General features: G+C 26.0%; 1 protein-coding gene across 1 annotated transcript in view; it reads left to right on the top strand.

The window, feature by feature from the left end:
• The window catches only part of LOC107496755 (receptor-like protein 19), a 110183-nt gene extending 100608 nt beyond the window's left edge, over nt 1-9575 (top strand). The window contains exon 3 of the mRNA XM_052251730.1: nt 9166-9575. Coding sequence (XP_052107690.1) covers nt 9166-9563 — 398 coding nt within the window. The 3' untranslated portion in view covers nt 9564-9575. The remainder of the gene's footprint in view (nt 1-9165) is intronic.
• Nucleotides 9576-16523: the final 6948 nt, after the last annotated feature.

Raw genomic sequence — 16523 nt, 5'->3', positions numbered from 1 at the left:
ATATATATTTTTTTGTAGTGGATTAAGATGTAGGAAGATTACTTTAGTAAAGATACTAAAAATGTCTTTTTTTAAATATTTATATGTATTATATTATTATTAGACATTTTTATTAAATTGATTAATAATTTATTTTTTAATAAATTAAAATAAAATTGATTTATTATAATAACAATAATAAATTTAATTATCTGCATTATAATTATTAGACCCGATTTAATCCAATCAAATTATATAATTTAAACTAAATATTTTAACCTTTTTTGATAAAAAGACAAATATATCTTTAATTTTTTGTTTTGTAGACATTTAAATTCCTAAAAATTTAAAAATACAATTAATTTTTTTTAAAAAAATTTATTATTATTATTATAAAAAAATTAGTTTTATTTTAATTTATTAAAAAATTAAAAAATAACATATTTATGAATACGTCTAATAGTAATATGATACATAATCATTTTTATAAAAAGACGTTTTATGTGTCATTTATAAAATATTCTCCTAAAATATACAAGTGGGGTAGAAAATTTGAGAGGAAGACAAAAACAATAGAAATCTTTGCAAAATTACAACCGACTTCAACTTCTAATAATCCTAATTATGCCACTAATAAGTTGGAATCCTCCCTAATCTGAGAATTATAAATTTTTCCCTTTACAAGGTAATTAAGTATTTTGTTTGGTCTGGTACAAGGTATGTATATCGAAATATAATCTTACAAAGTTCGAGTAATAAAAAATCTTAACATTGTGCGCTTAGTTAAATATTAAGCTTATAAATTTTTCCAAAAGAGTAATGTTAGGAAACTAAAAGGATATTAGTCAAAAATCAGCTAAATACTTTTAGGTAAATCTAAAATCTTTACGAGTTAATATATATGGATGTTTCTTCTGCTAAGTATTAGAATGTTTTTCTTTTATACTAAATGGATGTTCTTTTATGTATTTTTCGAATTTTTTTGTATTACAAATGTGAATGACTCTATTTTTTTAAGAATTTTATAATTTTTTAAATTTTATAGATATTTAATTATTTTTGCTAAAATATAACTGAATATTTCTTTTGTTAAGTATTAGGATGTTTTTTTTCATATTAAATGAATATTTTTTTATATTTCTGTAATTGTTCAAAGAATTCTTTTACCTAAGATCAAGTGTATAGTTTGCAGTCTCTTTAATCATTAAAACGGTACCTAATATCCCAAAACGCATAGAGCAACATCGTGATGATTTGCGACTCAAAATACTCAGAGGATGAGAGTTTTTGAAGAGTGGCGGTGAGTATAAGGCGCACCGAGTTAATAGAAATAATAATCAGCTTCTTGCGCAGAGACAAAAAAAATAAAAAAATATGGAGAACAAATTGGTGCAATGGCTAGAGAGAAGTGGCACGAAACAGAGGCATTAGAAAAGCCGTTAGGTAAGAAAAGCGACGAACAACTCTTTCCACTATGAAGAACTGAAAAAGAGGATTGCGGAAGAAGATTAGAAAGGAGATCCTTAACGTTCTGAACTCAAAGATAACACCACTCGTGACAAATCCGATGGGGAGGCGGAGAGGATCTGACGGTGAGAGAGAGGAATTTATATTTATAATTGTTAAAAATGAGTAGATTAATATGAGAGAAAAAAATTTTTTTATAGATTTTAATTAAGGTTACCAATTTTAAACTTTTTAAATTTTAAATTTAAAAAATTTAAAATTAATTAATTATTAATATAAATTAATGTAATTTTATTTAGTTTTTGCTTAGTAACATTTTGATTTCATATACTTTTTCTTTATCAAAAGGTCCGTTGTTTATTCTTGTTGCTTCTTCATTTTTCATCTATCATACATAAACTTGCCACGTGTATATTTCGATTTAAGAGAGTGATGCAAATAGTATCTAATTAATGGATATATTATGATTTATATACAGTGTTATGCAATGTGCTTTGTAGAAAATCCATTTTGTGCCTGCTTCCACAAATCACAGTACATGCTTATATTAAAAGTTTAATAGCTTTGACTGTAAATTCAAACATTGTAATAGAAATATACAATTGAAATTTTTTCATTAGAACCGTAGTTTTCTTTTCCAATTTATTGTCAAATGATAAATTAGTCACTTCATTAGAAAATGAAAACTCAAGTCTCCAACTCACCGAATATTGAATTCCACATACTATATAAGTTATTGGATTAAATTTAAACTATATTTTGTGTGAGGAAACAGAATTGTTGATTCTAGTTTTGTTCTTCATGAAAATCATGTATAAACTTCTCTTTTACATGGATTTCTAACTTGATTATAGTTTGATTATAATATAAATTTATATTTAAATTTAGATATTATTTTAAATATTTGATTATAAATAGAGTTTGTAATATAATTTTGGAATGTATTTAAACCCTCCTTAACTTAATATATGTATAATTTTAAATTATACTATAAGATTGAATATTGATATAAATTATTTTAGTATATTATAAAAGTTATAATAATTAATTTTAGTAGCTGATTTTAATATATTAGATGGCTCTCAAACAAATATGTTAAATCAAAATCGCCAAATTTTATGTATTACTAATAAGCTAAGAATCATATACCCAAAAATAAGATAGACTGACAATGATAGATTGTTTATCTATCTCGTACTTTATGAGAAAGTATACATCATCGTATATACCTAGATAAATACACATAGTTTATTAACTTTATTATTTTTATTTAAGCTTAAGTTTATATACAGAGGCATATATAATTAAGATTTAAGATAGAAAATATTGAACTTTGAGGAAGAAGGGAAATTTTGTTCAGAATTCCATTTTAGATATGGAGTCATATAATTATTTAACTACAATCTTATAAAATTCAACTTACACTGAGTGCTATATATACATGGTAGTTTTTTGTTGGCTAAAGTTATAGTGACTAAAAATGGCTAAATTTTGACTGATAAATAAATATATGACATGTGTAGAGTTAAGTAAAAGTTGTTAGTTAGAGTAATAGGTTTTATTGTTAGTGAGTAGCAGGATAAAAGAGTAAATAGAAGGACCAAAATGATGTATATATTATGTGGCCGGTCTTTGTTTTGAAAGAAAAAAATTTGTTAGTATTTTTTAAGTGGATAATTCTAAAATTTTAATGATTGGGTTTTAGTGTGAAAATCTATTATAATGTTAGATCAATAAAAGGTCATAAATTATTAATAATGAAAGTAATTAAAAAAACAAGAACTAAATCATGTAACATTTATGTGAGCTCTTACTATTAATGTATTTGTGGCATGATTATATGAGAGTATAAATTTATAAAGTGTTAAAATTTTATAAGAAAATTTTTTTATTTTGAATAAAAGTAACTATTAAACAGTATTATTGATATTATCATAGTTATTATTATTTTTGTTCTTGTTATTATTGATATTACTATTATTATTATTGAAAATTGGTAATTTTTAGTAGTTTTGTGATATTATTATTGTTATTATTATTATTATTATTATTATTGAAAATTGGTAATTTTTATTAGTTTTGTTCATTTTTTTTGTGAATATAAATACAAAATTATTTTTAACAGATAAATTTTATTAATTTATATGTTCAAACTCTACAAATTTTGAGTGCAAATGGTAATGATTTATGTGTATGTGCACAATTTTAATAAACATATGTGTAAATTGTATATTTATTGTGTACAAAATCTCTATAAATATAAGTACAAATTATTACCGACTAAGTGCGGACAAAAAATGATAATATTTGTTAGTCATATAGCACTGCTCTTATTAAAATTCTTCATAATATTTTTATTAATAAGATTTACTTTTTTACTTTGTAAATCCACTAAAATCAACATCTATAAATCTTAAATTTATAATGCTATACCTTCTATAACTTATTTAAATAAACTAATTGAAAATCAATTATATCATATTGTCTTAAAACTAAATTCACTATTAAATTTGTTTTTTCTCTTAATATTTATATAAAATATGGTCCTTGTATAAAATTTTAAAGAAACAAATATAAAATCTGCAAAACCACTACGATTTGTGAAGTAAATTTATTAGTTTTTATCAACGTTTATGGTTTTTTACGATATTAATTTGTTAATTTTTATTTAACTAAAAATTCTTTGTTTTTTAATTTGTATATTCATTATTATACATATTATTTGTTAATTTTATGATATAACTTTTAAAACTAAAGAAGAAATGGGAATTGACAAGCAGAAAACGTAAAAATATAAAAAAAAAGAGCCACTCATATTTTCTTAGGATATTCATGTAAAATTATGGTAAAAGATATTTTAATCATAATAGTGTACAAAATATTTTTGTATTTAGATTACCAAAAACGGATTTAAGATTTTTAATATGGAGGAATTGAATTATAGACACATTCTTTAACTTTTTTTTTAGATTTTTTTATTACATAAAAGTAATTTAGAAATAATATATAGTTATTGAATTGATTTTATCGAAATATAAAGAAAAAATCTTATAAATTATTTTTTATAATATTATTTTTTATATGACAATTACATAAAAGAGACAACAATATCGATAATATATTATAAAATTATGATGGACCAAAAATTTATAGTGTATTTAGTTACAAAAATTATTAATTAAAATTATTTGAAAAAATTATAAATTATTAATTATTTGAAAGGTATAACACTGTTATCAAATATAAGATACGAATATTAAAATAAAATGATAGCTGAAATTAAATAAGTTAAGATAAAAAAAAGTTAGGTTTATTTTGTTTTTTTTAGAATGTAAAATTAAAGGAAAAATTGAACATTTTTTTTACAAGAAAATAACATCTAAGATGCACAATATAATTACCATAACATAATTCTGTAAGTCATTACTAAGATTTTATATAATAATATAAATGCTAAATATGTTATTATTAAAAGAACAAACAATTTTTTTTAAAATTAGATATAGAGATAAATACATAAAAACTAATTTGATAAGTACAAAAATTTGAGTGTATGATATTAAATTGGTTAAGTAAAAAATATTAGAGATTTAAATAATTAAGATATAAATCCATTACATAATAAAAAATTAATATATATAAAGCTACTAAATTACATAATATTTTTTATTTTTTTAGACATATATCCCATATGTAGACATAGTTTTTTAAAATATTTAGATGGTCGACTGTAACTATCTCCTACATGTTACAATAAAAGATAAAAACATAATAAAAATGAAAAAAAACTAAAATTCACATTTTGTATATATCTACAAATATATAAATTTAAACTATAAATTTCGTTTTCGAAAAAAAAACCTATATATAACCTTCTAATATGGTATTTTAGTATAAATTTTTTACATTTAAAATTTTAAAATAACAAATAATTATAATAAAAATTTTTATAAAAGTCTAACCAGATTTATACGGTGTGATTCTAAAAATATTAGGGCATAACATTAATAAAATTATTATTTTTCTTTTAATAATAATAATAATATAAATAATAACAAGAACAAAAATAATAATAACTATGATAAAATCAACAATACTATTTAATAGTTAATTTTATTCAAAATAAAAATATTTAATTATAAAATTTTAATACTTTATAAATTTATATATTCATATAATGTATGACACAACTATATTAATAGTAAGAGCTCACATAAATATTACATGATTTAGTTCTTATTTTTTTAAAATTATTCTCATCATTAATAGTTCATGACCTTTTATTGATTCAACATTATAATAGATTTTCACATTAAGGCCCAACCATTAAAATTTTGAAATTATCCACTCAAAAAATAATAACAAATTTTTTTCTTTAAAAAAAAGTCTACATGATATACACATTATTTTGGTTAGTTTATTTATTTTTTTGTCCTTTAGTAATCACTAACAATAGATTCATCATTATAATAGATTCATCATTCTAATTACTAACTTCCACCTAACTTTTTACATGTCATGTCATTTTTAGCCACTATAACTTTGGCCACTAAAGACCTATCCACATATATATATATATATAGATAGGCTGAAAGAAATCAGGAAACCATCTAAAAAGTATCTAATAATCCCGATAATGACAGCAATAAAGTTGATGTGTTACTTTAATTAAGGGGAATGCTACTAGGGAAACAATGATTATTTTGATCAAATATGAACAACTACCAATTAAATAAAGATATACTTCACTCTAATTTAATATTATTAATTTAAATTTATTTTTTTAATTCTATTAATTCACATTGTTAACACATTATTTAAAAATATTGTTGGTTACCTATACTTTTCCTTAATTAATAGATGCAATAATGCAAATATGCAGTGAGGTTGTGGAAAAAAATAGTAGCACACACAGCACACTATTAACAGAGTTTGGAGCATATTCCACGCATGGGATGACCTATATATATTTGTATTCATGAGTTGCCATGCACCACACACATATACATACATAATAAATCTAAACATTGTGGCATGATGATGAGGTGTTATACTTTTTTGTTGCTGCTGCTTCTTCTTCTTGTTGATACTCCATCTTCCACTTGTTCATCAGTGTTGCCACTCTGCAACCACCATGACTACTCAAACCTGCTCCAATTCAAGAACTCATTTGCCATCAAACCTTCATCGTACGATGATTGGGCGTGCTCCTCTTCTTATTCCAACAAGACAGCGTCGTGGAACAATGGTATGGATTGTTGCGAGTGGGATGGTGTCACGTGCGACAACACATCAGGTCACGTGATTGGGCTTGACCTGAGTTGCAGCATGCTTCAAGGCCAGTTTCATCCGAACATCACACTGTTCCATCTGACGCATCTTCAACAACTCAACCTTGCCTTCAATCACTTCTCCAACTCTCCAATATATCCTGGAATTGGTAATCTTGTGAGTCTCACCCATCTCAATCTATCAGGCTCATCATTTAGCAGTCATATTCCGTCCACAATCTCACACTTGTCTAAATTACTCTCACTTGATCTCTCGTATAATGAACTGAGACTTGATGAATCCACATGGAGCAAACTCATTGGTAACACCACTAACTTGGAAGAGCTGGTTCTAGACGATGGCGTAAACATGTCTTCTATCAGAGATACATCATTGTCTTTGCTAATGAATTTGTCATCCTCTTTGTTGATCCTGAGTCTTGATGACACTGGATTGCATGGAAAATTTCCAACTCGTATACTTGGTTTAACTAATCTTGAAGAACTAAGTTTGTCTGGCAATGAAGAGCTGAAGGTTGAATTTCCAAAGTCCAATTGGAGCACTCCTCTAAGGTTCTTGCACCTCTCTGGGACACCTTTCTCGGAAGAAATAATACCTGATTCTATAGGCCACTTGAAGTCTCTTAACCAACTATGGCTAGACTCTTGCCAATTTGATGGATTAATTCCTGTGTCTTTGTGGAACCTCACTCAACTAACTCATTTGGACCTTTCAGGAAATAGACTACTTCATGGTGAGATTCCATCCTTACTTTCAAACCTCAAACATCTCACCTACTTAGCTCTTAGTCGTAATGCGTTCTGTGGTCACATCCCAGACCTGTTCGACAACTTCACTAAATTGGATTATTTGGATCTTTCTTTTAACAGTCTAGAAGGTCAAGTACCGCCATCATTGTTTTGTCTAACCCAGATTTCTTTTTTAGATTTGTCATATAATAAATTAGGAGGCCAGCTGCCATCATCATTATTTGATCTAACTCAACTTTCTTACTTAAGTCTGTCATATAATCAATTAATCGGCCCAATTCCAAGCAAAAATGCCACACTTCCAAAACTAGAACTACTAGATTTGTATAATAACTCTATAAATGGGACAATTCCAGACTGGTGCTATTCTTTGTCTTCATTGACATACCTAGATCTTAGCATGAATCAGCTCACAGGGCCAATTAGCAAATTCTCCACTTATTCATTGATATATTTATTTCTCTCTAATAACAAATTTCAAGGTGATTTTTCGAATTCGATTTTTGAATTTCTAAAAAATCTCACTTATTTGAATGTGTCATCAAATGACTTGAGTGGTCTTGTGGACTTTTCTTATTTTTCAAAGTGGGAAAGTTTAACTCATCTTGATCTTTCTAACAATAAACTTCTCTCTGTTGATAGTAATAATAGTGCTGAATATACCTTACCCAAACTTCAAGCTTTAGATTTATCTTTTTGTAGTGTTACTGTTTTTCTTCATTCCTACCTAGACTACAAAATCTAAGATGGTTAGATCTTTCTAACAATAAAATTCATGGAAAGATTCCCAATTGGTTCCGTGATAATCTCTTGCACACATGGACGAGCATGGACTTTATTGACCTCAGTTTCAACCAGCTGCAAGGAGATCTTCCAATTCCACCAAATGGCCTCTCTTACTTTTCAGTTTCAAACAACAACTTCACAGGAGGCATTTCTTCAACAATATGCAATGCAAGCTCCCTCAATGCGCTAATCCTGTCTCACAACAATTTGACTGGCAAGATTCCACAATGTTTCGGATCCTTTCCTTCGCTCCTGGTTTTGGATTTGCAAATCAACAACTTTTATGGAAGCATACCTGGAAACTTCTCCAAGAGTAATGATTTTGCGACTATTAAGTTGAGTGGCAACCATTTAGAGGGACCAATACCACAATCGTTGGCTTATTGCTCAAATCTGGAAGTTCTAGACCTGAGTGACAATAACATAGAAGATGTATTTCCCAGTAGGCTAGAAGCTCTTCAGGAATTACAGGTACTCAGTTTACGAAATAACAAATTTCATGGTACCATCACTTGTTTGAGTATGAAGCACCCATTTCCAAAGTTGAGAATTTTTGATGTGTCTAGTAACAAGTTTAGTGGGTCTTTGCCAATGCAATACTTTCAAGAGTTTCAGGGAATGATGACTCTGAAAGATAATACTCAAGCTGATGGTTTGGAGTATATGAGCACCCATGTTAATACGACCACTGTACCATATAATGATTCTGTGGTGATCACCATGAAAGGTCAAGTGATAGAAATGTCAAGGATATTAACTATTTTCACAACCATAGACTTGTCAAATAACATGTTTGAAGGAGAAATTCCACATGTCATTGGAGAATTAAGTTCTCTCAAAGGGCTTAATCTTTCTCACAATAAAATCAGTGGTAACATTCCACAAACTTTAGGTAATTTGACGAGTTTAGAATGGTTAGACCTCTCATGCAACCAACTGAAAGGTGAAATACCTATGTCTTTGACAAATTTGAATTTTCTCTCTGTTTTGAACCTTTCTGAAAACCAGTTGGAGGGAGTGATACCAACAGGGAAACAGTTCAATACATTCCAAAATGATTACTACAAAGATAATCCAATGCTTTGTGGATTCCCTTTGTCAAAGTCATGCAGCAATGATGAAGAACAACCACCTTCAGTGTTTACTGAGGCAAAAGAATCATTATTTGGGTGGAAGTCAGTTGCAGTGGGATATGGATGCGGAGTGATATTTGGGATGTTCCTTGGAAGGTTGTTTATAAAGACTGCAAAACCCTTGTGGCTTGCCAGACTTCTTTGTGGATATAATTAACAAAACATGCACAGGAGATGAGAGGCCATGCAAATTGTATGAGACTGTGTTACCTGCTTGTGTTTTTCTTTTTTTCTGTAATGATGTAGTCTGTTTTTTTAATAAAATATGCTATTTCTATTAATAAATAAATTCTACATGAGTCATCATCTATTATTTCAACTTCTTGTGAATTAGAGATAAGAAAACCTAATCATTGATCTGTTTAATTTGCTTTTCACCAAATTATTTAGTGTAATAAAAGAGTGTTAGTTTATCATTTCATTTGTTAAGTCATTGTTAGAATAGAATCAAGAGACTATTATAATATCCAAAATTTAATTTCGGTCACGACAATAAGACACTTAAAACATCAGAATCAAATTGATGCTTGTCGTGAATCTCAAAATTACTATACCAAGATTTAATTTTTTATCTTACTTGTTTTAAAGTTTAGAAAAGTTGAATAACTTGAAATGAAATTTTTTTTATGTTCAGTAAATAAACTTTAAATATGGTGAAAGTCAAATTAACATGTCGTTTTTTTTTTTTTTTTACATGCTTAAGATTCTTATTTAAAATTTTTGGATCACATATGATTTCGGCTGTGAGTTATTAAGCAAGCTGTTATAGTCCGAGCTAGTTACAAGCCCAAACTAAGCCCAAAAACTACGTCCAGAAATATATTGTTTTTGGTGACTTACGTCCAGAAATATATATATGTATACAGTTTACACTATACGCATGAAAAAAAAAAAGATTAGTATACCAAAAAAAATAAATAAATAAAATTGCATAACAGACATCACCGGGTGTTGGTGCGTTTATAGTTTGTTATACCAAATTTCACTCTTATTTTTCCTTTTTTGTGGATACAAATTAATGAGGCAATTATAGATATGTGCATGTGATTTTTCTTTCCTTGCATTGAGAGGCTCCTATAAAACAAATAATGTCTTGTAATAACTTCTAAGCATATAATATTAAATTATTAATACATATTGATACCATACCCCTCATCTTGATTCGTTACATATGTCTCTCACAACAACGTAAGACCAACTTTGGTCACATAAAATGATGGATCTTTTTTTCTTGTACACTCCTTCATTTATGTTGTCTCCTTGGTTTGGATATCTGTTATTCCCTTCTCAATGAATCACTTCACTTATATCTTACAAAACTGTAGATGCTTGAATTCAAGGAGAAATCAATTATTTCTAAAAACAATAAATCAATACCTAGCTTATAGGCCAATCAAAACTTATATATACTAGCAAATCTTTTAGGAATAAAATCCTAATAGTTAACCGTGTTTGATCCCTACAGGTTTGTTTATATATAGACATTATGTGTTGGATAAAACTAAAATCTTATAAATAAAGACTTTTAAATCCTCTTTTTTTTAAAAAAAAAAAAAAGGGTTCTATAGGAATTCCCGAATTTTGTATCTTTTACTTACTCGTCGGGTCTCGTGATGGAAATAATTTTGATAGAGTTTCAAAATAAAAGCATTTCAGAGGATATAGACATAGCACACCATAAATGGGTTTCACTTTGACACTTTCACAATGCTATCATCAAAATCTATACTTTCCTTGTCTTCAAAATTAAAACAGTCAATATCTTTAACTTCTAATTACTCTTTGACTCCAGAGATTATATATGGTTATGTCAACTAGTATTTAAGTATATATTATATATTCCATAAAAAAACCTTCTACCCAAAAAAAATGTTTTTCTTTTTTTAAAAAAAAAAACACATATATTAATTTAGTAAATAATAATAATAATAATAATATACTTGAGTCAATTAAAGGATAGATTTAGTTTCATTCTTTGGGGTCAATGATGGATTTTATTTTTTATGCATTTTTCCAAAAGTATTGGGTTTTGCTAAATATAAAAGTGAAATACTTTATAGAAAAAATAAAATTTAAAGTTTTTAATTATATTAAATGCGTACAAATTATTTTCCTTATGAAAGTATTCTATATACCTACATACCTATATTCTCATTATAAGTTTTCTTGTTTTTCAGAATTAATCAATTAAGAAATCAGAAGAAAGAACATCTTTAGTTATTTTTCTTTTGTGTGTTGGGAAAGTGGGGTGGGAGTTGGGTTAACAACATAACATCTTTTATTTCTAATTGCTCTCTTTGGATCCAGCATATTTTTTCAAATAGTTTAATTATGGTTATGTATTATTATATGTTAGTCCCTCTATTTTAAAATAAAAATCTCTTTTAGCTTTTATATTTATTGAAAAATTAATGTATTTAAAATATAAAAAACGTAACACTTATTTTGAAGAATGATAATATTCATATACCAAACATTTCTAATATTCATATAAAAATATGTTGCTTTTAATTAACTGTATATTTATATTATTCTTTAATTAACAAAATAAAAGAAATGTGTATTGATTGTTAAAAAATATTATTGCTAAAATAATGTCTACCATAACAAATGTATGAGTAACGGAATTGTATTTTAAAATAAGAGTGTTTTTTGATGACTTTAAAATAAGAGAGTATACACTTACACTGTATTTAACTCTATATATTAATATTTAATTATGTTAGTCTAAATCTATGAAGCACGTACACTTTGTTGGGTTGTCGTATTTACGTATCAGACACATTTCGGACACGACACTCATCGATACTCGTTCGACACGCATGTCTGCTGTATTCAAACCGTGTCTCAATAAAAATAAAAAATTCTTCTCTTGACACACTTGGACACACCTAAATACCATCACGTGTCAGCGTGTCCGATTTTATTCTTAATATATATTCTTAAAATAAATTTAGATATAGTATATAGTATTATTTATTAAAACAAAAAATATTTTAAATACTTTATATAATTAAAATAAGACATTAAAAATAATTTAAAAATTAATTCATATTTTAATATCAATAAAATATTAAAATATCATTAGGGTTTATCTAAAAAATACTTTATATTTTATATGTATGTGTGTCCCCGTATCATATAAGATTTTAAAATCCGTGTGTCGACGTGTCCCGTGTCGTATCGTGTCCCGTATCCCGTGTCCGTGTCAATATCCGTGCATCATATATCTAAATTAAAAATTAATTGTCAAGTTAATTATTAATATAAAATATATATTAATTAAAAATGTGTTAAATATCACATGTATATATATAAATATATGATATTGGTAGTATTTTTTATGAAATTATATTCAAATTATGCTTTTACTTACTCTATTTTAAATATGACTTTCATTTTTGGTACATTGACAAATCAACATATAGGGCAATTTACGTTATTAAATTGTTACACCCTCAATATTACGCAAATGCATTGTTTCTAAATTCAATATGCAAATACATTGATTCACAATTCTATATAAACCGCTACTGGTAGTAACGGTTTATATGTGTGCATAAACCGCTACAACCAGCAGCGGTTTACGTGTGTGCGTGTGTGAGTGTAAACCGCTGCAGGTAGCAGCGGTTTACGTGTGTGTGAGTGTAAACCGCTATAGGGTTTACATGTAGTGTGTCTATTTCAAACAAAAAATGGATAATTAGATGATAAAATCCAAAGTTTTTCAGTCAACAATTAAATGATAAAATAATATATAGATACAATGACGGAACTAGACAAAATATTAAAGAATAACCAAAAATTAATTTTATAATAAAATAAAATAAAAATAAAATTTTAAAAAAATAAAATTAAAATTTATATATAATTTATATAAAAAAATTAAAATTTAAAGGGATTATTGTCCCCTTTCTCAGTCTGAGATTTTGCTTCCAAATAGATGAAAAAGAAATCAAAATAAAATAAAAAAATTTAACAAAAAATGTTAACTGAAAAAGTTAAAAGTAATTTTCAATACATATATATAGTTTCGTCTCCTTATATTGTAATTAAAATATAAATGTTATACCAAATAATTTCATTAAAAATTAAATAAACAAAAGTCACATGTATATATTTTTCAAAAAATAATGTAAATTGTACTATCTTCTAAGAATTAATGGAGGTCATATATAGTTCAGTTAGAGAATAAATTACACCAAAAACAAGAACAAAAAATACTGTTTTAATATATTATGTGTATAATACACCTATATATCTCTCTATTTGTATGTACTCACCTATATATTTTATATTTTAATTTATATTTTATAATCGTGGATTTTAATATAGACATATGTATCATGGTCAATTTTATGTACTCACTGCAACATCTTTTTAATTAGACTTTTCTTGTTAAATATCATAATTTTTTGTTTGTCTGTTTTCTTTTTTCTTAAAGACAAACATGACTTCTATGTTTTAACTCTTGTTCACGGGAAATAACTAAGTGTAGTTTTTACGTTGTGTTCAATTATTAAATTGAAAAATAATTTAAAAAAATATTATTTTTTTGCTAATTTTGCCATTCGATTTTATTTGTAATAAAAAAAATCAAAAATAATTATCAGAATTTTTGTATTATAGCCATGTTTTATAAATAAATAATTTTTTCTACTATTATTTTTAGTATTCTTTTATAAGTTTTGATTTTTTTAATCAATTTTTCATTTATTTTGTATGTTCATAGTAATATGTTTTTTTAGAATTTTTTTTCATATTCTCTAATGCATATTGTTATATTTTTGTAAGGGAATTTTTAGTACTCATTATCCATATAAAATTTTTAATTATTTCTATTAATACATATTCTTTTGTATGGAACTTAGTTTTGTATAGAACTTAGTTAATTTTTATTTAATTTTGTATAATTTGACTAGGTAGCACACTACACGTAAACCGCTATAGCCTGCAGCGGTTTACACTCACACACGCACACACGTAAACTGCGGCTGGTTGTAGTGGTTTATGCACACCTGTAAACCGCTACTGGCATTATATAGAATTGTGAATCAATGTATTTGCGTATTAGATTTGGAAACAATGCATTTGCGTAATATTGAGGATGAAACAATTTAATAAAGTAAATTGCCCCCAACATATATGACGTTCATTTCTCAGTGTACTAAACTGTTAATAACTCAATGGCGGAGCTTGAAACGAAATTTTGGAGGGCAAGATAGAAGATAATTGTCAAAATATTTTTGATATGGATCCATTTAAGATAAACTCGTCTAACCTCATCTCTCTGATTTGGGTGATATTGCCAAATTTGAAGCTATTTTCAGGGTATCGTTCTAAAGAATTAAGGTAAAACTCATCAGATACAACTCTTTAAACTTTTGAAAGTTGTATCTTACTTTCTTCATGATTAATTAAAGTAGAAGAACTATCTACATGTGTTGATATTGTAAAAGTTATATATTTTTCTTCTTGAATATTAGCCTTCCTCTTACAAAATGCATCATCAACTCCTTAATTTTTTATGATTATTTTATATAAAAATTTAAATATATATCCGGTAAAATATGTAAAAAAGAAATTAGAAGAACAAATATTAAAATTTATAATATTTATTGAATTTTTTTTAAATTACATAAATAAAAAATATCTAATTTTTTATATTTGAAATCAAAGGTAGAGATGGAGTGTTACTTATTGAATAGAGAACTGCGAAATGCGAATACACTCAATTCATTCCAAATTCGATATGTTTTGAATGTTTAAAACTAAAAACTATTATGCAATAAAAGTAAAAGATGAAAATTGAACTTTGGTATTTTAAGTCATAATAAAATATTTGAGTCAACTAAACTATTTTTTATTTTTTGAAAAAATATTATTAATTTTTTTAATAAAAATTTGGGGGACCGTGGCCACCCCTTGTCTGAACTAAGTTCCGCCACTGTTAACTTAATATAAAAGTTTAACAAGATGAGTAAAAAAAATCAAACTCACATTTGAAATAGTGATATATTTACCAATTAAATTCAAGTAAAAAAAAAGTAGTTGACTTTGATATTTATTTGTGTATTTTAACATCATCATGATAATGATGTTTAAACTTAGAATATATATAACATTATAACGTAAACTAACCCAAATTTCTTACAACTAATTAATAACCTTTTTCCAGATGACTACACATCACATATTCACATTATATTCAAATAAATACGTTAATGTTAAAATCTCATATATTTAAACTATCATTTATTTCAAATAAGGAAAATTAAAATTAGTGACTGTGAAATTCTCAAATTCAACATATTTGAAGATTTCGAATCCGATACACTTTAAAATGTCAATAAATTAAACGTGCCTTTTCGTCATTGTTATAAAGTACCCCTCTTTAATCAAATCTAAATAATGATTTTCCTTTTTTTTTTAAAGTACTATCTAAAACACATATATAGAGGATGTTTTTCTTAAACAAGTTATAATAAAAAAATAGAATAAAAAAAAAGAAAAAAAGCAAGAATGAATGAGAAATTCTGCTAGATATGAACGTTTTATTCGATCAGTTTCCTGGCTTTTATGACATTGAAGTGTTATTATTGACTTTATTATTATCATTGATTTCAAATAGAGCCGTTAGATTATTAGGTAAAGAATAAAGAGAGAAACGTCGGCAAGTGACTTAAAACTCCACATGCGGCCAACCCATAAATTATTATAATGTCTTCTATATTATTTATTCATTGATTGATCCCTTGCAATTTGTAATTTATATCGTCACATTCATCATCTATGGATGAATTTTGTATGATTTTAATTTCAGAGTATTTATAATGTCCATTTTTTAATATTTATTGTTATTATTGAAAGCTTAAAATAAGTAATTATAATTATTTGTATTTGTAAGTACTATTTACTAATAAATATAAAATTTGGAAAATTTATTTATTAGTATAAAAAAGTCTTGAGTAGTATTCAAAATTCAATTTATTTTTTCTATATATGTATCTTCTATATGTCGAATAAGGTTGACCAAATAAAATTTTCACGAGATTAATATTTAATAGATAATCACAACGTTTCTTACGTGTGATTTTCCGGTAACATCTCTTACATG

This window comes from Arachis duranensis, chromosome 7 (genome assembly GCF_000817695.3).
Source record: "Arachis duranensis cultivar V14167 chromosome 7, aradu.V14167.gnm2.J7QH, whole genome shotgun sequence".
Lineage (NCBI taxonomy): Eukaryota > Viridiplantae > Streptophyta > Magnoliopsida > Fabales > Fabaceae > Arachis > Arachis duranensis.
This window is presented reverse-complemented; position numbering and strand designations above follow the sequence as displayed.